Source organism: Cololabis saira, chromosome 20, assembly GCF_033807715.1.
Source record: "Cololabis saira isolate AMF1-May2022 chromosome 20, fColSai1.1, whole genome shotgun sequence".
Lineage (NCBI taxonomy): Eukaryota > Metazoa > Chordata > Actinopteri > Beloniformes > Belonidae > Cololabis > Cololabis saira.
Genome location: NC_084606.1, coordinates 35,093,682 through 35,118,397, shown reverse-complemented (window position 1 = coordinate 35,118,397; position 24,716 = coordinate 35,093,682). Strand labels below are relative to the sequence as shown.

Genomic DNA, 24,716 nt, shown 5'->3' with positions numbered 1-24,716 from the left:
ATTGCCAGATTTTATTCCATATTTTCTTGTAAAATCTCTTGGTTTCTTATGTCGTTTTCATATCGCTCTCTGGTGAGCCAGAACGAAGGGAAGAGTGGGAAAGTGACAGGTGGAGACACCGTGTCAACTGCCCGTGGCTTCTGTTGAGGACACTGCTTCATGTAATAATAAACTTTATTTCTATAGCACCTTTCATACGAAAATCGCAGCTCAAAGTACTTCACAGTAACAATACAAACATGTCAAGAACAATGAGAAATAGTACGACGGAGTATTAGGGCCAAACTAAGACAAAAAAATTGGAAATTACGAGAATAAAGTCATAATATAATGAGAATAAAGTCGTAAAATTACGAGAATAAAGTCGTAATTTTGCGAGAATAAAGTCGTAACATTACGAGAATAAAGTCGTAATATTATGAGAATAAAGTCGTAATATTACGAGAATAAAGTCGTAATAGAATAAAGTCGTAATATTACGAGAATAAAGTCGTAATATTACGAGAATAAAGTCGTAAAATTACGAGAATAAAGTCGTAACATTACGAGAATAAAGTCGTAATGTTGCGAGAATAAAGTCGTAATATTACGAGAATAAAGTCGTAAAATTACGAGAATAAAGTCGTAACATTATGAGAATATAATTTATGAGAACTCTAACAGGAAGAGCTTCTTCTCCCTGTGTTAAAATGAGGAATATTGAGCATCTTGTGAAGTTATATTTATATATTTATAATATATTACGACTTTATTCTCGTAATATTATGACTTTATTCTCATTACATTATGACTTTATTCTCGTAATTTCCTTTTTTTGTTTTTTTTGTTTGGCCCTAATACTCCGTCGTAGAAATAGAGAAACAAACAACAACAGCAAATAAAAACAAAAAACACAATTATTTAAAGGTATAGTCTGTAATGGTATTCAAAAACATTTATTGTTATACTGGGTGAAATGGTCCTTCCATCCTGAGAGTAGCCAGTGAATAATGTGTTCAGGAAAAGGAAAGAAAAAAATCTGACCTCTCTGACAGCTTTAATCCTGTAAAAACTCTGACCAATCTGTTATTTGCGCTCCGAATGGCACGGATTGGTCAGAGGACCAGAGGATTGGCAGGGGGGAAAGAACCAATCAGATGCCTTCATTTTAAGTCCCGCCCACGCCCCCCTCCGTCCCATGCGCGCACTCGTCTCTCTGCCTCTTCCAGCCCCCGTGTCCACTTCCCACGGGTCCTCCTCGGCTCAGAGTGTTCCAGTGTAACCCCCCCCCCCCACCCCCCGCTACTCCAGACCAGCCCCCGGGTCTGGCACTCAGAAGGCGCGCCGATTTTTTCCAGTGGCCAACCGCGGTACTGCAACCAAAAATCCCATGCGGCCCAGAAAGCTTTTTTCCCATAGACCGCAATAGTAAAAGAGAAGCCTCTAAAACTGTTCACAGGACACCTCCAGCTGTAATCCCCGGCAATTACTAATCTTTGTATTCTATATTTTTAAGTCATGGACTTTATATCCGTCAAAAATGTTTTATAACGGCCAGAAAAGTAAAAGAAAAGTCTCTTTCTGGGCGTGACGTCACGGCTGACGTCACAGCCGTGTCCGTGCATTCCACGGATGTTTTATATTAATATATATTATATAATTATATTATATTAATACATTAATAATATATGTAATGCTATGCATGTAATAATATACATTAATTAAGATATTATATTAATACATATTATATTAATACTCGCGTCATTGCCCCGGGGCATGATGGGAGGCCCCAGAGCATCATGGGAGGTGACTCAACTGCGCATGCTCTATGGGCCGCTGTATGCGGAAGTAAACCCGGAAGTCAGAGATTTTTTCGGCTTATGCGCTGGCTGAGCAGAATGCATTGAAATGAATGGGCGGCCATTTTTAGTCTCCAATCCAGTTTCTATAATACATCCATGCTCCAGACCAACTGGCAACTGCCATCGGAGGGCCCCCGCCGCTCCCGGCTTCACCGCCGGCTCGCGGTTGGGCGGTCACGTCGAATGTGACGGCTCGCCCTGCTAAAATGGCTAAAAAAAGGAAGCCAAAGTGCGATTCTGCGGCGCAGGTTGTCCGCTAGTGCTAGTGTAGAGCGCTGGTGCCTACGGCGTAGGGTACGCGGCGACGCGCACCATTCTGCGTTGGTGTAACGCGGCACCATAAATCAGCCCTCAGTGTGTGCTCTGTCTGCTGTTCTGAACTTCTCTGTTGCTCATTTTGCTGGGACGTCGGGTCCCTCCGCCGAGACACAACTTTTGCGGTATGTTTTCATTGTTGTGTCTAAAAATGATGCGCAGTGCCCACCCAATCAGAAACGGTACAGATATTCTCTGATATTTTTTTATATTTATAAAAAAATAAAATTATAAAAAAATAAAGGATCCCCATAACTTTGATTGGGTGGGCAGGACGCACTTCGGGGTGGGCACAGCCCCCCCCTGCCCCCCCTAAAACCGGCCTCGCATACAGGTGAATGAGACATGGGGTAGTTTTGTTGAAAATGTGCTGTCCAAAATGTCCTGGAAAACTCGACTCCTGCAAATGCGTGTTCCCCAAAGTTTGTGGGGGCGTGGCTTTGGACGGAGCGCTGACGGGAGGGGGAGGAGGGGGCGGGGCTTAGAGGAGGTGCCACTTTCAAATCTTGCTAGCTCTCTAAAATCAGGGACTATACCTTTAAGTGCAGCCATATAATACATAACCCTGACAAAATTTCAGTTCCAAATTCCTCCACAGAACAACTACTAAGATAGGATAAAAGCAATGTTGAATATAAAAAGGTAAAAATACTGCACTGAGTCGTAGGCAAATGAAAAATAAACAGATAAAAAAATCAACAAATATGAGTACAAGATAAAAATGTTCATATAAAAACATTTAAAAGTATAAAAGTAATGCAGACAGTAAAAATCAATAATATATAACTAAAAGGAAAGTGGCAACTAAGGCGCGGTTTTTCACCCGGATATCTCATGCTTAAATGCTTGAGTGAAGAGATTTTAAGTTGTTTTTTTTTTTTTAAGATATCTACCGACTCGGCTTCCCTGATGTTTTTGGGCAGTGTGTTCCATAGTTTTTGGGCGTAGTTGACAAAGGCTGCATCACCGATCTTCTTCTTCTAAGCCTTGGCTTTTTGGACTGTGTTTTAGTCACGTTAGTTGGATTTTCTTTTTTCCCCTTCGTGCCTCCTTGTCTGCCTCATTTTCTCCTCGGGTGGAAAACCATCCCTCATAAATCCGGTAGAAGCTTTTAGTGACACCTCTGTGACTCCAGAAACCAAACAAAACTAAATGAGGAGCCATTATGAGCTCCCCGGACGGCGTCAATGCAAATTCAGGGCGTGAATACTTTCTTTCAACTCTCCGAGTGTTCAGACTTTGTCTTGGAGCACACTTTAAAAGATATTTAATTAGTTAAACGTGGCTGCAATAGCAAGGAGCGCCCTGGATTCCCATGAGTAAAATTACATCAGGATTAAATCTTGCATGTATCTCGAATGCTTTCTCTGCTGCAAATGCTCATCTTAGTCTAAGAAAAAGTGGTACCTGGTAGGGCTGGGGATCGATTCAAATTTAAGATTCAGAATCGATTATCAAGATTTGATTCGATCCGATTCGATTCCGATATTGATTTGGGTTAGTGTTATGAAAACTGTTTTTTGAGCTCTTGCATGAATGATATGACTGTAGTTCTGCAACATATTAATACTAGTATTATATTGAGATTCAACAGCAAGTATTGCAGCTAATGATGCTGTAAGGACCAATCAGCTCCCAGAATTCTGATAGAACTGCTTTCAGAAACATCGTGGGTCAGAATTACCAAACAGATCCAGGGAGGAAACAGAGACGGATGAAATCGGTTTTATTTTTTCCCACATTCCGTTTTTATTTGTTCCATTTTCGGTCTATTTTGGTTTTTAGCATTTTTTGCAAATGTAACCCCAAGACAGTATATAAAGTAATGAAATATAGACAATTTATGCAATTATAACCTAACACTTTAATGTTTTCATACCTTTAAACATACTTAAAGGCAAAAACATGGCACCAGTTATTCTCGTGTCCAACAAAACATTCCTTTTTTGGGGATAAACAAAAAAATAACCAAAAGTTTTAATGTAATGATGAAAAAAAATACATAAATAAATAAATAAATAAATAAAATAAAAATAAAAAAAAATAAAAAATCGATCTTTAGACATATGAATCGATTCTTAGGAATTAATAGGAGAATCGATTTAGAATTGGGAAATTGATTTTTTTCAACACAGGCCTAGTACCTGGTGAGAGCATGTGTCGTGTACCTGCTTATTGATTTAGCCTTTTGCAGTTCTTGGAATTTGACCGACTCCTTTGTGGGTCGACTTTCATGGACGAGAGTTGGCATAAAGTCCCTAATGCAGGATGGAGGCAGGATGATGTTAAATCAATACATGTAAAAGAAAGTAAAAGCTGAAATGAATGATATAAAAAGAAAATACCATAAATAAGTGATACAAAAAATTATATCAATATTTGTATTATATATGTCGAATTTCGAGTCTAACTCGCCAACGAAAAAGAAATTCAAGCTGAGCCACGTAATTAAAAAAACAAGCAAACAAGCACAGATGAGCCTGAACAAGGATGTGGCACAAATAAACAAAATCATGGACTATAAATACTGAGGGAGGTAATGACTAATGGATGCAGGTATGGCAAGCTGAAACGCAAACAGGAAGCAGAACCACACAGAATACACAAAGAGCGCCACAAAATTAAATCAATGCTAAAAGCAAGAAACAGTGAGCGATACAAAACTAATTGACTAAATCAGTTGTCTCTCCATGTCCACATTTATCAACTCCTTCACATTTATGTATTTTCCTTTTCCTGAGCCGGAACCGCAGCGCTGTGTGCAAGTGCACTGTAGTCAACGTGTCTGCTCGCTGTGGTTTCTTCGGCTCCCTTTATGCGTTTTGTGGTCAATCAGACAGACAGCTGCCCGCGCGGAGTAAACAAACACAGGCCTCTCAGAATAATGTTTAGTGAAAGCTCAAGGCTGCAGTGCACTCGTGAAAATGGCCCCAGTCCAAATTTTGTGGAGCTTTTTCTTTTTTTTTTTTTTTATTCTAATTGGCCTTTTTGGAGTAGAAATCCTTCTTTCCAGACTAATTTATAGATTTCAGAAAATATTTTAGTGGAGCTTTAAGGGGCTACTTCACTTCAAAGAGATCTACTGACTAAAGATGAAACTGCATGTGAGGATTTGTTCTAAAATGTCTGTTTCCATCATTAAAAACAGTCCTCCGATTTATCCACTAAAAATGTGTTTATTCAGCCGCGAGACGTGGCGGTGCAAGATTAAGGAATAAATCTCATTCTTAACACTACAAAGGACAACCTTTTTTGCATGTGGTCACAACTCCCTCCAGATCTGCTGTTGTTACAAAATGAACTGTTGTTGTTGAGCCTGTGGAGCTCAGGAATATTGATTTTATTTATAATTGTCATGTACCTCACCAGCTGAAATGATAGAAAACCGCAGGTTTATGCACACTCACTTTGCTGTTGCTTTCACTAGCAATCAACAAGTTCAGAGTTACATTTATCAGTTTATTTTCAGTTAGAACATGCCGATTTCAACACTGCTCTCAAATAATCCACATATGAATTATAATGCTTAAGTAAAGGACATTAATAAAAACAGTCCTAAAAAAAAAAAAGAAACACACACAAAAAAACAACACATCAACAATACGCCTTGACTAAGGCCCCGTTTACACGGAGCAAAAACGGTGGCGTTTTCATGCATTTTGGCGCAAAGTCACCAAAAACGATCATTTCTGAAAACTCCGGCCAAAGTGGAGATTTTCAAAAACTCCGTTTTCACGTTTGCTTGTAAACGGAGGGAAACGGACATTTAGGCTTCAGAACGTCATATTATGAGACAGAAACGTCACCAGCGTCATTTGTGCGACTTGTGTTTACAATTTGTTTGGCCACCGTCAATATTTTCTTGTATTTTACCTGTTTTATATTCTAAAGTCACACTTAAAAGTAACTCCACTTCTCTGTCACTCCAAACGAAAGACTCTCGTTCCGTCTTGGAAGTAACTGGCAGTCCAGGCTGATTTATGGTTCCGCGTTACACCAACGCAGAGCTACGGCGTAGAGTACGCGGCGACGCACACGTACGTAGGCTACGCCGTAGATTTAACGCGGAACCATATTATTCAGGCTTCACACGTGTCATTTGTTGACGTTTTTTTCCAGGATTCCGATTGGCTAGCATGACTTTATCTTCTCGTTACACTGCCCCCTGCAGGTTTGGATGCTCATAGCACCTTAACAGCTATTTATGCAGGTCGGTGTAAACGAAGATATTTTTCAAAACGTAGAGGGGGAAATATCCGTTTTTGTAAATACCCGGCTATGTGGAAACGTGGCCTAAGTTACCTACAGTTGGACCAGATAATACAACGGAATCCTCCTAACCAGACTATTTGCCATATCACGCACGCACATCACGATACTTACTAGACTGTCTAATCTTCACATCCATCCGGCAGAGTGAAAACAAGTAAAACATATACATATGTAAATAAAAAATAAGATACTAATAAAAAAAATAAAAATAAAATGAAAAATACCCGCATAACTAGGAGAAATAACATTACTATGGAACCGCAGGGAAATCAAGCTTCTTTATATATGAGAAAAAAGGGGCCCATGTAGCGTAGAATTTGTCTGTGCACCCATTCAATGTGCATCTTATTTTTTCCAGTTTTATAGTGTAAAATAGATTTGATCCAGGAGACATGAGTAGGAGCTGCAGAAGATTAAACGTCTTGCTAATAAAGAAACAAAGGCAATTACATCCTTACTTGCTATAAGATGATCTATTTGATTAGATTTCCACTTTTTCAAGGTTTGAAAGCGGTTAAAGCTTGAATCTGTCATGGAGTCAGAACAGGCGACTGGGCTCAGCTGCTCAGTGTGGGAGGAAACCTGGCCGGCACCTACCAGGGTGGAGGGCTGTGATTGGTCCAGGATGAGGTGCTGTGCTGCGATTGGTCCAGGATGACGGTAGCGTATGGCTCTGCATGGTTCATGTTGGACTCCTTGGTCAGGTGTTTCAACACCCATCAGACAGATCTGAAGACACAGACCAAAGAGTCTAAACCAGGGGTCGACAACCCAAAATGTTGAAAGAGTCATATTGGACCAAAAACACAAAAAACAAATATGTCTGGAGCCGAAAAAAATGAAGTCTTGTATCAGCCTTAGAATGAAGGAAACACATGCTGCATGTATCTATATTAGTTATAACTGGGGGGAGATTTTTTTTTTCATTATGCACTTTCGAGAAAAAAGTCGAAATGTTGAGAAAAAAGTCAAAATGTCGAGAAAAAAGTCTAAATTTCAAGAAAAAAATGTCAACATTTCGAGAAATTTAGACATAATGTCGAGAAAAAATTCGAAATGCAGAGAAAAAAGTCTAAATTTCGAGAAAAAAGTCAAAATTTCGAGAAAAAAGTTGAAATGTCGAGAAAAAAGTCTAAATTTCGAGAAAAAAGTCTAAATTTCGAGAAAAAAGTCAAAACGTCGAGGAAATAGTCAAAATTTCGTAAAAAAAATCGAAATGTTGAGAAAAAAGTCGAAATGTCGAGGAAAAAGTCAAAATTTCGAGAAAAAAGTCGAAATGTCGGGATTAATGTTGAAGTACACTCACTCACTCACTCATCTTCTCCCGCTTGTCCGTTCTCGGGTCGCGGGGGCAGCAGCCTCAGCAGGGATGCCCAGACTTCCTTCACCCCAGACACTTCCTCCAGCTCTTCCGGGGGGAGTCCGAGGCGTTCCCAGGCCAGCCGAGAGACATAGTCTCTCCAGCGTGTCCTGGGTCTTCCCCGGGGTCTCCTTCCAGTGGGACATACCTGGAACACCTCCCTAGGGAGGCGTCCAGGAGGCATCCGGTACAGATGCCCAAGCCACCTCAGCTGACTCCTCTCAATGTGAAGGAGCAGCGGCTCGACTCCGAGCTCCTCCCGGGTGACCGAACTCCTCACCCTATCTCTAAGGGAGCGTCCAGCCACCCTGCGGAGGAAACTCATCTTGGCCGCTTGTATCCGCGATCTTGTCCTTTCGGTCACTACCCAAAGTTCATGACCATAGGTGAGGGTAGGGGCGTAGATTGACCGGTAAATCGAGAGCTTCAGCTCTCTCCTCAGCTCCCTCTTCACCACGACGGTCCGGTACATCGACTGCATAATTGCGGACGCTGCACCGATCCGTCTGTCAATCTTACGCTCCATCGTTCCCTCACTCGTGAATAAGAATCCCGAGATACTTGAACTCCTCCACCTGAGGCAGGACTTCTCCACCCACCCGGAGAAGGCATGCCACCCTTTTCCGATGGAGAACCATGGCCTCGAATTTGGAGGTGCTGATTCTCATCCTTGCCGCGTCGCACTCGGCCTCAAACCGCCCCAGCACATGCTGAAGGTCCCGGTCCGATGAAGCCAACAGGACAACATCATCTGCAAAAAGCAGAGATGAAATCCTGAGGTTCCCAAACCAGATCCCCTCCGGCCCCTGGCTGCGCCTAGAAATCCTGTCCATAAAAATTATGAACAGGACCGGTGACAAAGGGCAGCCCTGCCGGAGTCCAACATGCACCGGGAACAAGTCTGATCTACTGCCGGCAATGCGAACCAAACTCCTGCTTCGATCATACAGGGACCGGACAGCCCTTAGTAGAGGGCCCCGGACTCCGTACTCACTGAGCACCCCCCACAGAACGGCACGAGGGACACGGTCAAATGCCTTCTCCAGATCCACAAAGCACATGTAGACTGGTTGGGCAAATTCCCATGAACCCTCGACCACCCTGCGGAGGGTGTAGAGCTGGTCCAGTGTTCCACGACCGGGACGAAAACCGCATTGTTCCTCCTGAATCCGAGGTTCAACTATCGGCCGTAATCTCCTCTCCAGTACCCTGGCGTAGACTTTCCCGGGGAGGCTGAGAAGTGTGATCCCCCTATAGTTGGAGCACACTCTCCGGCCCCCCTTTTTAAAAAGAGGGACCACCACCCCGGTTTTCCACTCCAGCGGTACTGTCCCCTTCCTTCATGCAATGTCGCAGAGGCGTGTCAACCAAGACAGCCCTACGACATCCAGAGACTTGAGGTACTCAGGGCGAATCTCATCCACCCCCGGTGCCCTGCCACCGAGGAGCTTACGAACTACCTCAGTGACCTCGGCTTGGGTGATGGATGAGCACGCCTCCGAGCCCCAACCCTCTGCTTCCTCAGTGGAAGGCATGTCAGTCGGGTTGAGGAGATCCTCGAAGTATTCCTTCCACCGTCCGACAATGTCCCCAGTCGAGGTCAACAGCTCCCCACCCACACCGTAAACGGTGCCGGCAGAGTACTGTTTCCCCCTTCTGAGGCGCCGAACGGCCCTCCAGAATTTCCTCGAGGCCGCCCGAAAGTCTTCCTCCATGGCCTCCCCGAACTCCTCCCAGACCCGAGTTTTTGCCTCCAGGACTGCCCGAGCCGCGGCCCGCTTGGCCTGCCGGTACCTATCTACTGCGTCAGGAGTCCCACCGGCCAACATAGTCCGGTAGGACTCCTTCTTCAGTCTGACGGCATTCTGTACTTCCGGTGTCCACCACCGGGTTCTAGGATTGCCGCCACGACAGGCACCGGAGACCTTGCGTCCACAGCTTCGAGCCGCCGCGTTGACAATGGAGGCAGAGAACATGGTCCACTCGGACTCAATGTCCCCCGCCTCCCCCGGGATCTGAGAGAAGCTCTCTCGGAGGTGGGAGTTGAAGATGTCCCTGACAGAGGGCTCGGCCAGACGTTCCCAACAGACCCTCACAATCCGTTTGGGTCTGCCCGGTCTGTCCAACCTCCCCCTACGCCAGCGCATCCAACTCACCACCAGGTGGTGATCAGTTGACAGCTCAGCCCCTCTCTTCACCCGAGTGTCCAAGACATGCGGCCGAAGGTCAGATGAAATGAAAACAAAGTCGATCATTGACCTCCGGCCTAGGGTGTCCTGGTGCCACGTGCACTGATGGACACCCTTATGCTTGAACATGGTGTTCGTGATGGACAAACTGCGACCTGCGTTGAAGTACAATCTCGAGAAAAAAGTCGAAATGTCGAGATTAAAAAGGAAAGGAAAAAAGAGAAAAAAGGGAAAAAAAGAAGGAAATAAGAAAAAAGAGAAAAAAGGAAAAAAGAAGAAAAAAAGAAGAAAAAGAAAAAAAGGTCAAACATTTTTGCAAAAGCTCCAAGGAGCCACTAGGGCAACGCTAAAGAGCCGCATGTGGCTCTGGAGCCGCGGGTTGTTGACCCCTGGTCTAACCAGTCACCCTAGCTTGAGGGTTGTGGTGGTGGGTGTGGTTTAGGTTCAGGTGTGGGTGTGGTTTAGGTTCAGGTGTGGGTGTGGTTTAGGTTCAGGTGTAGGTGTGGTGGGTGTGGTTTAGGTTCAGGTGTAGAGTACTGTAAATAAACGACTTTGACTCCAGCTATGCTGTATTGCTGGAACAGATCCTGTTATCTGAAACAAGGATGGTTTCCATTAAAATGAATGATTAAATAGCATTATAGGGTTATAAGATAAAATAAAATAGCTAATTTCAGTTCAAGAATAGCCTACTTTATTCATTTCCAGAGGGAAGAAAGATGCATTTTTAATTCAGATGAGGTTAGAAATGTTCCCCTTAGGGGAGCGTGTTTCAGGTGACTGCTAAGCTTGTTTTGTCTGCTGGTGTTTTGACCAACCAAGGACTGCGTGGAGTCATTACCTCCCGCCCAGTCACATCGGGGACAGCTTTAATAAGCTCCCTCTTGACTCTAAATAGGATGAAGTGAAAATTGATGGATGTATGGATGGAGTTGCATTACTCTCATTGACTCTGTGTTGATATGTTATCATCACTTCAAACTCAAACGTTTGATTGGAATCAAACTAGGGCTGTTCGATTAATCGATTTTAAATCGTAATCGCGATTATGTAATTAGAACGATGTTAAAACGTGAAAATCGTAAAATCGATTTTTCACTTTTTTTTTTTTTTTACCTTGTCTGCACACATATTAATGATTAATACCATATTAATGATTGATGGAAATACCTCTCAATACCTGCGACAAGTGCCCCATCGGAGAGGCTCTTTAGTGTAGGAGGGGGCGTTGTAACATGCCACCGGGCATCCCTCAAGCCAGATGCGATAGACCGGCTCGTGTTCCTTGCAAAAAACTTGCAAATGTGAACAGCAAATGTAATGACTGACATTACACACCTCTACCTCCTTCACGGGTTGCATTATTATTTAGCATGCAAAGACCTAGTTTAGTTTAATTAGAAAATGTCTTGTTTTATTTAATTGGAAATATAACGTACTGTATGTTTGCAAGTGCTGATTTGCTGATTTTTTTTTTTCAGAGATAAAACTTTATATTTTATTATATTTTTTAACTTTTTTTCAACTTATTTTACAGAGTTTTGCACTTTATTCATTTATTTTTGGTTTAATAAGAGCAAAGTTAGCACTTAAAGCCCAATGGGGCAAATGTTCAATAAAAAAACAGCAGATTTGAAATAATTTCTTTGCCTTTTGTCAATTCACAAAATAATCGTAATCGTAATCGCAAAAATTGGATTTTGAGAGAAAAAAATCGAGATTTTATTTTTGGGCAAAATCGAACAGCTCTAAATCAAACATTTTAATGAAAAAATAACCTACCTTATGTATTTTACTCAGTGGAGTCCCCGAGAACCTTAAAACCACCTTCACTCACGGCTCACTGTAGTCAAGCTGTCAAATCTGCTGCAGTTTTCAGGCAAAAACGTTCAAACCCAAATACCCCACTGGTGGCATTCCAGTATGGAGCTGTTTGCACCCAGGGGGACTTGTTTGAATGCATTTCTGTGTTGAGACGGATGAGACCGGTTCTGCATGTGGCCACTGCTGTGTTATTCAATATAACACAAATTAAATTACTACAGGGGAGATAAGAAAAGTCTTTTATCTGCACATCAGCCTTTTGTCTCGGTGCTGATCCTGCTGATGTCGTAACCTCAGAGCTTTGATTCAGTCTTTACATAACGTCTAAGTTCCCCCCGTGCTCAGGAACTGCAGAAACATCTGGCCTTTCTGGATGGCTGGCCCTCACTTTTGCCTGCAGCGCCTTCCAGGTCATTCGTTATCGATTTGCTTACTGACTGTTTCCATTGTCGTGGCTCCGATTTGGATCAACACAGGTTCTGACGTATTATGTTAGGCATGAAATTGAAATCTCAAAACAACAATTACTGTCTCATAATGCATCTGTTACTCTAACTATTTTGGGTAAAAGGACCATTTAGACCAGGGGTCGGCAACCCAAAATGTTGAAAGAGCCATATTGGACCAAAAACACAAAAAACAAATATGTCTGGAGCCGCAAAAAATGAAAAGTCTTGTATAAGCCTTAGAATGAAGGCAACACATGCTGCATGTTTCTATATTAGTTATAACTGGGGGAAGATTTTTTTTTCATTATGCACTTCGAGAAAATAGTCAAAATTTTGTGAAAAAATTTAAATGTCAAAATGATTAGAAAAGAGAGGAAAAAGGAAAAAAAAAAGAAAAAAAGAGGAAAAAAGGACAAAAAAGAAAAAGAGAAGAAAAAAAGGAAAAAAGAAAAAAAAAGAAGAAAAAATGAAAAAAAAGGTCAAACATTTGTGAAAAAGCTCCAGGGAGCCACTAGGGCGGCACTAAAGAGCCGCATGCGGCTCTAGAGCTGCGGGTTGCCGAGCCCTGATTTAGACAATAAAAGGACAAAAAAGAAAAAGAGAAGAAAAAAAGGAAAAAAGAAAAAAAAAGAAGAAAAAATGAAAAAAAAGGTCAAACATTTGTGAAAAAGCTCCAGGGAGCCACTAGGGCGGCACTAAAGAGCTGCATGCGGCTCTAGAGCTGCGGGTTGCCGAGCCCTGGTCTAGACAATAAAAGGACCTTGAAGTGCACTTTACTATGTTTGTCTATCTTCTATAGGTTTTTAACACAACCCTCAAAATATCATCCCAGTTTCAGTCACAAGAAAGGATTTCCAAGTTCCACAAAACAGGGCATTTTTTCTTTTACCCCCTGGTTTGTATTATGATGTGTAGTTAAGAATTTGCTTTCAAAAAGATAGGGGTCAAAATGCAGCAGATCGGGACCTAGAATAACAACTGACTTCAGGCAGAGGTCAACCTGCCACTTAGACAGCAGCTTTGTGTTGGCGTCTCGTGTGAATCCTTTGGGGCCATAAAACATAAGAAATGTGGCTCCTGTATTGATGCAAAACCGTCTTTCTTCAGAATGCAAATATTTAGGCCCGAGTACTGACAGTGCGAAGGCCCTATTGTATCTGTAGGATTTTTTAATTTTTTTTCCCTTCCGACGAAATGAGGGGCTTTTTTCCCCCTAAACGTGCCCCAAAAGTCACCAGATTTTGCACGCAAGCCAGACTTGGCGAAAAATTTGATATTTAATGGTTTGCATTAACGGGCGTGGCCTAATGGCTCAACAGCGCCCCCTAGAAAACTTTGTGCCTCAAGCCCCACAATACGGTTTGACGTACATGCAGGAAAATCGGTACACACCTGTATCATGTTGCAACTTGGCGCCATGGCCCAAACCAAACAGGAAGTCAGCCATTTTGAATTAATCGTGTAATTTTGGCGTAATTTATGCCATTTCTTCTGACGCTTCTTCGCCCCAACCGTAACGTAACGTGCACCCAGGTGTGTTATACATCAAAATGTGCGCCCCGATTCTGCGACGATGCGCATTACTTTTCTCAGTCAAAAGCGTTACCGTGGCGACGATAGACGCCAAAAAGCGCGCCCCCCCTTCATCTGATTGGTCCATATTTGATAGTCCCTACTTTCTGCCATAACTTTTGAATGGTTCATCGCTGCTTGCAGCTTTAATTTCTGTTTGTCATTGTTAAGGGGCTAGTTTACCAATTTTCTATTGTCCGTATTCTCCACCTTCTTATTAAAAGAAGCCTGTATTTTAAATTTCTCGATCATTATCTAGAGATTTTATTTTTCTGTTATCTACTGTACCAGCAAGACACACAAGATACATTTTCTTTTTTATAAAACTGAGACAAATTGGCATGCAATGTCATACTGTGGCTTTGTTTCAGAACTTGGGTTGTGGGTTATGATGACGGAGAAATAAAAACACAATAAAAACACAATAATAATGAATAACATTTAAATTTGCTGTAGCATTTCAGTTGGTTTTCTCTCATGAAGGAGCCAGTGTTTGACACAGAACTGACACGTTTCATACTCTTTCTCATCACATGTACCTTTTTCTAAAGCAGATGAGATGAGATTGCAGAGCGTTGCACCGTGTAGCCGTTACTTACTCGTTTCTTTTGATTGCTTATATGGCTAAATAAATAAAAACAACTGGCGCTGGATCGTGACCAATCACCAATAACAACTCTGATCACATCTTTACTCTTCACATTGACTTCACCTCAACCAGCGGACCATTCTCAGCTCCCAGACATCACTACGCCACCTTTCGCATCGCTGAAACGACACATTGATTGACCAAGAAGCGGCGACATGCCCAGAACCTTTTGAACCCATGCAGGATTAGCTCTCAAAACCAGTTATCCCAGAAGAGATGAAAGCACTCCCTGCGTAAGGCTGACACCGGAATGTGTTATTGGTTATTTTCTTAACGTAAATTTCTGAGCATTAAAGAAACAGTACGCTATTTGGGAGGCTGGGCAGCTGAATTGGAGGTGTAGACATGGAGGCTGTGGCTCCTCATCTACTGTAGCTGCTCTAAGACATTCTTGCTGCAGGCTGAAGACCACAAAAAAATAACCCCGAAAAAATAAACAAACAAAAAACAAAGTCCAAAAAAAACACTGGCTGCATCTCCACCATTTAATTGTGGGGGAAAAAAGTGATGTTTTGCACATACTGCACACTGTATTAGGATGTCTGAAGTTATCTCCACCCAGCGTTACATCAGACCTGGGTCCTCATTTATAAAGCTTGCTTGTGCACAAAACAGGGCTTGAAAGATGCGCACGCCACCTTCTACGCAAAGGTTGGGATTTAAAAAGAAAAAACTAACCGAAAGATGTGTGTATCTTTACGCCAACCCTGACCCTCGCGTAGGAACATTTTGAAGATATGGGGAACTGGCGACGCAGACGGTGAGGTGGTGAAATGAAGCCAGATTCATGTCATACTTTTAATGTCATCACATATCAGACTTAAAGATCCATGTACACCCAAGCCGATAAGATAAACAACATAGATAAATGTTGATGTCTATGTGGAAGCGTGATCTGACAGGGTTTTTTTCTTCCGCCGAAGCGTCGTACACATAGATCTATGTGGAAGCACATTCTGACTTCCTGCTGTTAAATCGTCTATTTGCATGAAAAAGCCTTTGAAAAAAAAAATAAAACTGAGATAAAAGAAACAGGGATCGTACGGTAGTATTTTCTGCCGAGGTAGGACACCTCGGCAGAACACCGGCTCGACACGTCTCATTCATCCTGACGCACAGCAGAAACAGACTGCAGGTGGCGCTGCGCATGCTCAGCAGGCTCATTTATATGCAAATACAGTCACCAAGTAGTTTGCATTGACCATTTATGGTAGAAAGTGGGCGTGTAGAGGGCGGGATATGAGGCAAATTCACGTGCACAACCTTCCAGCTGGACTGTGATTTATAAAGCGAACGTTGGGTGCAGATGTGCGTGTACACGGTTTTATAAATCCGTATTTTTTTGTGCGCACGCCATTTTCGGTTTTTGAGCGCACGTACACTTTTAGTATGAATCCTACGTACTCTTTTATAAATGAGGCCCCATGACCTTAGTAGATTCAAAAATTGCCTTACACGGTAAAAAGAAAAATCCAATAGCCACAATGGCTAGAAGTTCTCAGCAAAAACTAGGAATAGAAAACAACCCAAGGGGGTGAGAAGAATCCCCAGCGGTTCTTAGCACAAAAAGCAGATCAAAGTCACCAGTTCTTTGTGGAGAGCAGGGGCAGAAAAAAGAGGCTGAGGAGCAAAAATAATCTGGCAGGGAAGCATTGGAAAGTGCTGCCAAGGTGATAATGAGCAGGTGTGGAGGTGAGGCACATTAAAAGTGGGCAGAGCAGCGTAGATAGTTGTATCTGGGAAGAGAGAGAGAAAATGAATGAAGAAAGTGATCAAAAGCCTGATTATGCTATTCCTGAATTGGTTGTGAAACCAACTCCAAAAGAGGCACAACACTCTTAAATGAGGAGTGAATCCACCTGTTCTGGCTATTTTGTTCACTATAGCCACAGCCCCAGCCTTAGAAAAGTGGGTTTTAATACACCTTGGTTGTAGATCCAGACCCAGTCACCATGCAGCCAGTCATTGTGTGAAAATAAACTCAAAATATCCTACAAAACTTCATAAGCCAGCACAAAGTGTATGTTTCTAGTTTATGTGAAAGAAAGAAAATGTATGAGAATACTATGGTGAGATTCTACGGTGAGTTGTGGTTAAAAAACTGTGTTTGCTTCCCAACTAAGGCTCGGACTCCATTGTCCCACAAACTTTTTCCACTTCCCTTTGTTAGCTGGCATCACACCCCCAATTACCATGGGTGTGGCCAAGCTGTCACTCAGTGGCCAGACTGCCAAAACAAATCAGTGACTACGTTTACATGTAGGGCTGGGCGATATGGACCAAAAGTCATATCTCGATATTTTCTAGCTGAATGGCGATACTCGATATATATCGATATTTTTCTGTGCCATAATTGGGGTTTCCCCCAAAGCATTATAGCATAGCATCTCTGTTAGCTTCATTTTTTTCTGAGGCAAACCCCTACAAAAATAGTCAGTTTTAATACAAAGCCTCGTGCCAAATGTCACACAGGTATCTTTATTAACAGAGGTCTGCACAATATCAAAATGTATAAAACAAATGAAATAAAAATAAACTGCCTGCATATATAGAATAAAAATGCTTCTTGAATAAAATAAAACAAATATCCCTTCCCTGCATAACAATTAAAATAAAATACACTGTGGAATTAATACAATGTAGACAGTAACAGGCAGACTTTTCCACTGAGGTTGATAGTTGTGCAAATAACAAAACAATTGTGCAAATCTCAAATAAAACATTCAAGTCAATTTGTCACAAAATAAGCTATATCAAAATCAAAATTTTTTATTTATTTATTTTTTAAATCGATATAAGCGATATTGTCTCGTACCATATCGCGTTTGAAAATATATCGATATATATTAAAATCTCGATATATCGCCCAGCCCTATTTACATGCAGTCAAAATTCGGGTTATTGCTAATATTCCTTACTGAAACATTCGGAATATTCCGTTTACATGCGTGAGCAAACAGGGTTATCCCCGTTTATATGGTAATTAATCATTTGGCATATCTCGATCAAATCAGCGACGTGCGGAGAATGTGATGACGCAATTCCCGTCATTTCCGCTTCTTCTTCCTGTATCCAAATTCAAAACAAATGCTGCGTCGCTCAACTTTTCGCTCACCTTCTTCAGAATCAGGTTTATTAGGTCAGCTTAGACAACTGTTTTTGACTTCGGATACACCGGCGGCGGCACAATGGTATTGTGCGCCTATTTTCCAAAGGGTAACACTGGGATAGGGGGGGGAGGAGAAAAAATACATCTTCACACTGAATATCATACAATACACAGTATCAAGTTGCAAAAAAAACACCTCAGCAGCACACAGAACAAACAGACATCACAAGACTTGCATGTGGGTGTGTGGGTGTGGGGGGGGTACATCCAAGTGATCGCCGTCTGGCGCTCGAAACCCGGAGACTGTTGGGGGAGGGCTGATAAGAGGGAGGAGCCAAGGAAGGCGTTGAAGTTGAGGGAAGTGTGTGTGTTTTTCAGTAAGTGTCTGTGACGCGATAAGTCCGTGAACCTTCACCCAGAGCTGCTCTCAGCCAAATGTCCTTGATGTTATCAGGCGGCTCGTACAGTTCTGAGACAGGGATCCGCAGGTGTTCGTGGGAGAGGGGGAGGGATTAGTGGGGGCAGAGTCATCTTGTTTACATTCCACCAGGAAGATTGTGACCAGGGCCGATCGGCCAGAGACCGCTCTGTCAAGGGCAGATTATAGAATCAACAATTATATTGAAAAACAGGCAGCCCAGTAATTTTCCGTCTGCCTTTCAGTCTCTGGTTCATCAATGGCACTCCAATCAGACGAATTTGTGATCACTTCCCGCCAAGCCGAGCTTCCAACTTCTCCAGGGTGTTATCAATCTTGCCAATGAGCTCGAACACCGACACTAGCCTACGATTCTGTTCGAGAATCGCATCCAGCTTGCCGCCCTGCTCCCCCAACGTTAGAGTCTGAGCATTGGTCGCCTTGCTTGACCCTTCAGCCACGTCCGGCAGCTCTGAAAGAGCCAAAACAGCTGTCGACGTCTTATGCGTTTGTCAATACATCAGGAATCCCGCCCCTCCGATCAGGAGGATGATCAGGAGAAATCCTGCTATCATAATTCCAATTATGAAGGAGTCTTCAACATCCTCGACAGACAGAATTTTGAGACACAAGGGCTTCCACTATTTGTAGGAATCCATTGTATATCCAGAAAAAAAATGTCCCATCGGGGCAAGAGGGCTCCCTTACCCCCTGTCTTCTGGTCGCAAAAATTTGGTCAATTGTGCTGAGAGACCAGTTAATCAATTCCATGTTGTAGAGTTGTAGAGTTTTCAGAGGAGTGAAAAAAGAAGAGACTCTGAAGACGAGACACACAAGCAGTAGCAGGGCAGGCAGATAAGGGAGAGAGCAGAAAAAGCGTCCGCCTTCGTCGAGAGCCGGAAGAAAATCTTGTAAATCTCGCTATCCCCGTACTTTCTACCGTCTACAAATGCCAAAATGTTCATATCCTTCATTACATTTATGAAGTGATTAGTCTCCTCCTCACTCCAAAAGTGTGGCGTGGTCTTGCTTTTCCCCGTGTTTATAAAAACTTCCTGGAAAACAAATTCATGTTCCATTTGATGGGGATATTCCGTTTGGCGTTTACATGACTGAATATTTGGGTTTTAAAAGGAGTAACCCAGGGTTATTCAAAGGGGTTATTGGTGTTTACATGGCCGTGCAAGTTCGGGTTATTGCCAATATTCGGGTTTTAAAAGGGTTATTGACTGGATGTAAACGCAGTCAATGAACTAGAACTAAAAATATGGGAATTGGTGAAATCATAAATATTCCTTTAATAAAAACATAAATGCTGTTTTGGCTCCTACACTACCCCTCAAGGCAATTGAGTGGTGTAACAGCATGATCGAAAAGGGGGCTAAATCTACAGTTTTTCTGTGATGTTTTACCAAAACAAGGATACACGGTACATTTCATCATTACTTCAGAAACATGAGTCAACCTTTGGCACGATGCACTTGTCTCTTCCACTTCCTAAGACCCTCGTGAGCCTGAGAGGCTGCGTGTTGTCTGGACTGGAGTGTCAGCGCAGCGATGAGGGCAGCACGAGTGCATCGTGTGAGCCTGGTTGATGAGACAATCTGGAGGAATGAAGGACCGGCAGAAATAATCCACGTATAACTTACTTTAAGGAGGTGACTTTTATTTGCACTGCAAAAACTCAAAATCTTACCAGGAATATTTGTCTTATTTCTAGTTAAAATGTCTCATTTTTAGTCAAAAAAATCTCATTACACTTAAAACAAGAGTCATTAACAGAAAAATAACTTATTTGACAATTTTCACCTGTTTCAAGTACATTTTCACTTGAAATAAGTAGAAAAATCTGCCAGTGGGACAAGATTTATTTTCTCATTACAAGCAAAAAAATGTTGTTCCACTGGCAGATTTTTCTACTTATTTTAAGGGAAAATCTACTTAAAACAGGTGAAAATTGTTGTTTTTTCCAGTGATGTCGTGTTTTAAGTGTAATGAGATTTTTTTTTTACTAAAAATGAGACATTTTAACTAGAAATAAGACAAATATTCTTGTTAAGAATTTGAGTTTTTGCAGTGTGGTTTTGGAATTCAAGCTCGTCTAGCGGTTTCAGCGTTAGCAGCGCTCAAATATCCTGTAAAGAAATCCTGTTACTGGTTGCAGATTCTCAAATGTAGCTTCACTAGCTGTCTATGCTTTGCAAAATTTTTTCTCTCGGACGGCATTAACCATTTTTACATTAGGTCTAAAAATAGTTACCGGGGAAGCAAAGAAGGGACAAACAGTAGGGACATTTTACGATTTGTCTGTTCACATGATTACCCATTAGTTCCCCGAAACAAAGAGAGAGGAAGAAAGAAAAGCAAAAACATGTGACAGAAAGAGAATAAATGAACAAGAGATGACAGACTATATCTGAAGGAGAGATTAGTCTGCTGTTGAAATGAACAAACAGGGGAATTAGAGCCCTTAATGTTGGATCCAGCCTTTGTTCTTTTGAATGTTGCTGTGCAGACGACGGAGCACGAACATACTGTACATCAAGCTGCCATAACTCATCATCGTCCCACAGAAGAAGGAGACGGAGGCAGCGCGCCGTTATCAGCACAGCACCAATAGGAGCGCGGTTAAGTCTTGTCAGGTCACATCCAGATAGTGTAGTCGTCGCCTTTCAACGCTTCCCCAACACAAACAGGTTTAATCTAAAATTCCACAAACGGCAGATTCCTGCAGGTCTGTTGTTGCCGTGCCACCGTGAAACATCTTACATAATACGCACGAAATACGGATATTACTGATGGAAAATAAGATGATAGCTCCACTGATGCGTACTATTTAATTTACATACCATAACATCCGTTTGGCTCTGCTTTGACATTTGGCCAGGGTGGCTGTGGGCGGATGTTTGCTCAGTCACAGCCCAAAGCCTTACTAAAGATAGACGAGAGATAGATACGTCAGAGCAAATTTGTGGGCTACTCTTCTCACGTTGAGTATGACATGGTTAGCAGCTGAGGGGCTGTTTGTGCACATGTGTGTGTGTGTGTGTGTGTGCAGCTTCTTGGTCACGCCGGGCATCTCTGTTGGGCATGTTCTGTTTTTAACAGTCCGTCCACACCCCTCAGAAAGAGAGAGGCCCACCGAGACTGGCCATGTCTAAATGCATTACAGTAACCATTTGGAAGACGGTGCAAAGGGACGGCGAAGCGGCAGGGAAAGTGGGACACAACAACAAGCTGTGGGGTCTCATCTATGACATGTGGAGTGTCCAAGATGATCGCTGCTTTCTTATTGCTGAATAATGTCGCCTTTTTTCAGCGGATTCACATTCATACACGTGGCCAGATGCTTGTGCACTGCAAAAACTCAAAATCTTACCAGGAATATTTGTCCTATTTCTAGTTAAAATGTGTCATTTTTAGTCAGAAAATCTGATTACACTTAAAACAAGAGTCATTACCAGAAAAATAACTTGTTATTTGACAATTTTCACCTGTTTCAAGCTCAGTACCTGTTTTTTCTGAAAGCCATGCGCCATATCCTCGCAAAATTGTAGTCAGAGAAGATAAATAAAATGTAGAAAAATATGAAACAGAGATTTCAGTTTCTGGTGTGGTGGCTTTTTTAATGTTTGGCCTTTCCCTTCATATAGTTCACAGCACATACTGTATATGCAGAAGATTCGGGTAGAAAATTATATTTAAGTTCAATCAGTACTGGAGTTGAGGGGGGATGAGGGGGGATGAGGGGGGACGGCATCCCCCTCTGAAATAAAAACGGTCCAAATCATCCCCCTGTAAAACTGCCATCCCTCCTTTCCATCCCTTATGTCATTTCATCAATGAATGTGGTTTTACTGCTATTTCAACATTTAGTCATCACCAGAAAAATAACTTATTTGACAATTGTCACCTGTTTCAAGTCAATTTTCACTTGAAATAAGTAGAAAAATCTGCCAGTGGGACAAGATTTATCTTCTCATTACAAGCAAAAAAATCTTGTTCCACTGGCAGATTTTTCGACTTATTTTAAGTGAAACTCTACTTGAAACAGGTGAAAATTGTCAAATAAGTTATTTTTCTGGTAATGACTCTTGTTTTAAGTGTAATGAGATTTTTTTGACTAAAAATGAGACATTTTAACTAGAAATAAGACAAATATTCTTGTTAAGATTTTGAGTTTTTGCAGTGTGGATGGACATGTGCTGACTTACATATTGAAACAATCCAATAATATCCAATTTAACAACTAGTTTTTAAATATATACATTCATCTTTAACTGTCAAATACAAAAGCTGCATCTTACTTTAGCAGACTATTTATGTGTCTTTATGTCGTCTCGACACATGCAGTGGTCTTAACAGCACACATGTAGGGTTGGGCCTATTTTAAGCAACAGCAAGTGCAATAAAAGCACATAAAGTAAGAAGTGAATAAGAGCAGTTCATCACTCCAGCTGTTCGAGGAGCTCAAATGTGAGGAAAAGTATTTTCAGTGGCTTCCATCCAATACTGTTATGATTCATACAACTAAAGATGCTGTCAGAGTGAATTTTCATGGCAGTTTTGAGGTGGAAACTCTCACATCCTGCATTATATCTGACTAGATGTACCATTTAGCCTCACAAGAGGGATTTCTTTTGAAACAGTGTCTTCATTCGTCTGAAGAGTAGCCACTTGTTTGCATTAAAATGCATTAAAAATGTTCTTCCCTGTATGTTTGTTGCTTGCAAGTTAATACATCACCAACTGATAACTCATTTCAGATGAAATATAAGTAGTATTTTTGTGTTCTCAATACTTAATACGAAGCTGTTTAACTCACAACTAGGGGTGGGTATTGGGAAGGACCTCACGATACGATACGCATCACGATACTTCAGCCACGATACGATACACATTGCGATATCCCGATTATGCGATATCCCGATTTTTAAGGACAGGCAATTGTGTTATATAAAAAATAAATTATAAAATGAAATAAAACGTGAAATAAAACCTGAGCTCAGTGCAGGGCCCTCCCGGGGTTGGTAGAGAGTGGCAATGCCCAGGACTGTCACTTAGGTAGGAGCAGTGGGTGATATAATGGGAAAAAAATCGGGGATAAAAATATTTAAAAAAATAAATAAATAATCAATATTCAAATTTTGAATATCGATATTGAATCGGCTGGAAAAGTATCGCGATATATTGCCATATCGATATTTTTGCCCACCCCTACTCACAACACTGCCTCTACTTCAAATTCAGTTGTAAGTGGTCACTTAAATGTCTGAATATGTATATTTTTTTCCAGACTACTCAAGCTTTTCCTGTATTTTGTTTTCCAGACACAGAAGCAGAGAGGAACGCACTGAAAGAGCACGTCTACCCCAAATTACGAGACTTCTGCAGAGAGAACTATGGGATTGAATTCCAAGTAAGTGCTCAAATTTGACCTGCTAATTAATTTGAAGTTTTTTACCCTTAATTTATCATTTATATGTTTTATCTTCTTTTATCCATTAACATTTAGAGGGGGACAGCAAGACATTTATTCCATCTTTACTCTGAAGGCAATATTGTTTGAACCTGGAATGGGAGCGTATGCTTGTGACATTGTGAGGTTTTCTAACTCTTGAAGAGCTTCGATTCATGAATCGCATCATCCAATTTCCGGTTTAACCAACGCAGAACTGAGAAAAAACTGTAGTTCCTCTGGTGTCCATTAGGGGCTCTGCGAGCCCTCATCTTAGCTCTGGCAGCACTCGTTTCGGATGTTGTTTTGGTAGCGACACTTAAAATGAGAATATTTGAAGTGATTTGATCAGAATGAATATAAAGTAATGATAATTAAAGCTGCAAGCAGCGATGAACGGGCCCTCGCACCCTTGTGCACGTTCAGGCTGCAGTGGAAGCTTGTATGACTTGCATGTAGATTCTTCAGGCCTGGACATTTAGTGGATGAAACCACCCACGACTCTCTATATCAAACCATTCAAAAGTTATGGCAGAAAGTAGGAACTATCAAATATGGACCAATCAGAAGAAGGGGCGGGGCTAATTTGCACCAATTAAGGTGAAGGACTCAAAACCATGTCCGATGACACCACCCACGAGTCTTTATGTCAAACCATTCAAAAGTTATGGCAGAAAGTAGGAACTATCAAATATGGACCAATCAGGTGAAGGGCGGGGCACGCTTTTTGGCGTCTATCGTCGCCACGGTAACGCTTTTGACTGAGAAAAGTAATGCACATCGTCGCAGGATGGAGAGGCACATTTTGATGTATAACACACCTGGGTGCACGTTACGGTTCGGGCAAAGAAACGGCTGAAGAAATGGCATAAATTGCGCCAAAATTACACAATTAATTCAAAATGGCCGACTTCCTGTTTGGTTTCGGCCATGGCGCCAAGAGACTTTTCTTTAATTTGCGACATGATACAGGTGTGTAGCGATTTTCGTGCATGTACATCAAACCGTATTGTGGATCTTTTGGCACAAAGTTTTCTAGGGGGCGCTGTTGAGCCATTAGGCCACGCCCATTAATGAAAACCATCAAATATCAAATTTTTCGCCAGGCCTGGCTCGCGTGCAAAATTTGGTGCCTTTTTGGACATGTTTAGGGGGGCAAAAAGGCCCTCCTTTCGTCAGAAAAAAGAATAAAGAAAGAAAGAATCCTACAGATACAATAGGGCCTTCGCACTGTAAGTGCTCGGGCCCTAAAAACAGTAT

The 24,716-nt window shown here is 41.9% G+C and overlaps 1 protein-coding gene across 3 annotated transcripts in view; it reads left to right on the top strand.

Annotated features, from left to right (window-relative positions):
• LOC133420678 (NACHT and WD repeat domain-containing protein 2) overlaps positions 1 to 24,716 on the top strand; it is a 115,531-nt gene that overhangs the window by 10,281 nt on the left and 80,534 nt on the right. For all 3 annotated transcript variants that reach the window (XM_061710442.1, XM_061710443.1, XM_061710441.1), the window contains exon 3: positions 23,329 to 23,417. In XM_061710442.1, the coding sequence (XP_061566426.1) occupies positions 23,329 to 23,417 (89 nt within the window). The remainder of the gene's footprint in view (positions 1 to 23,328; positions 23,418 to 24,716) is intronic.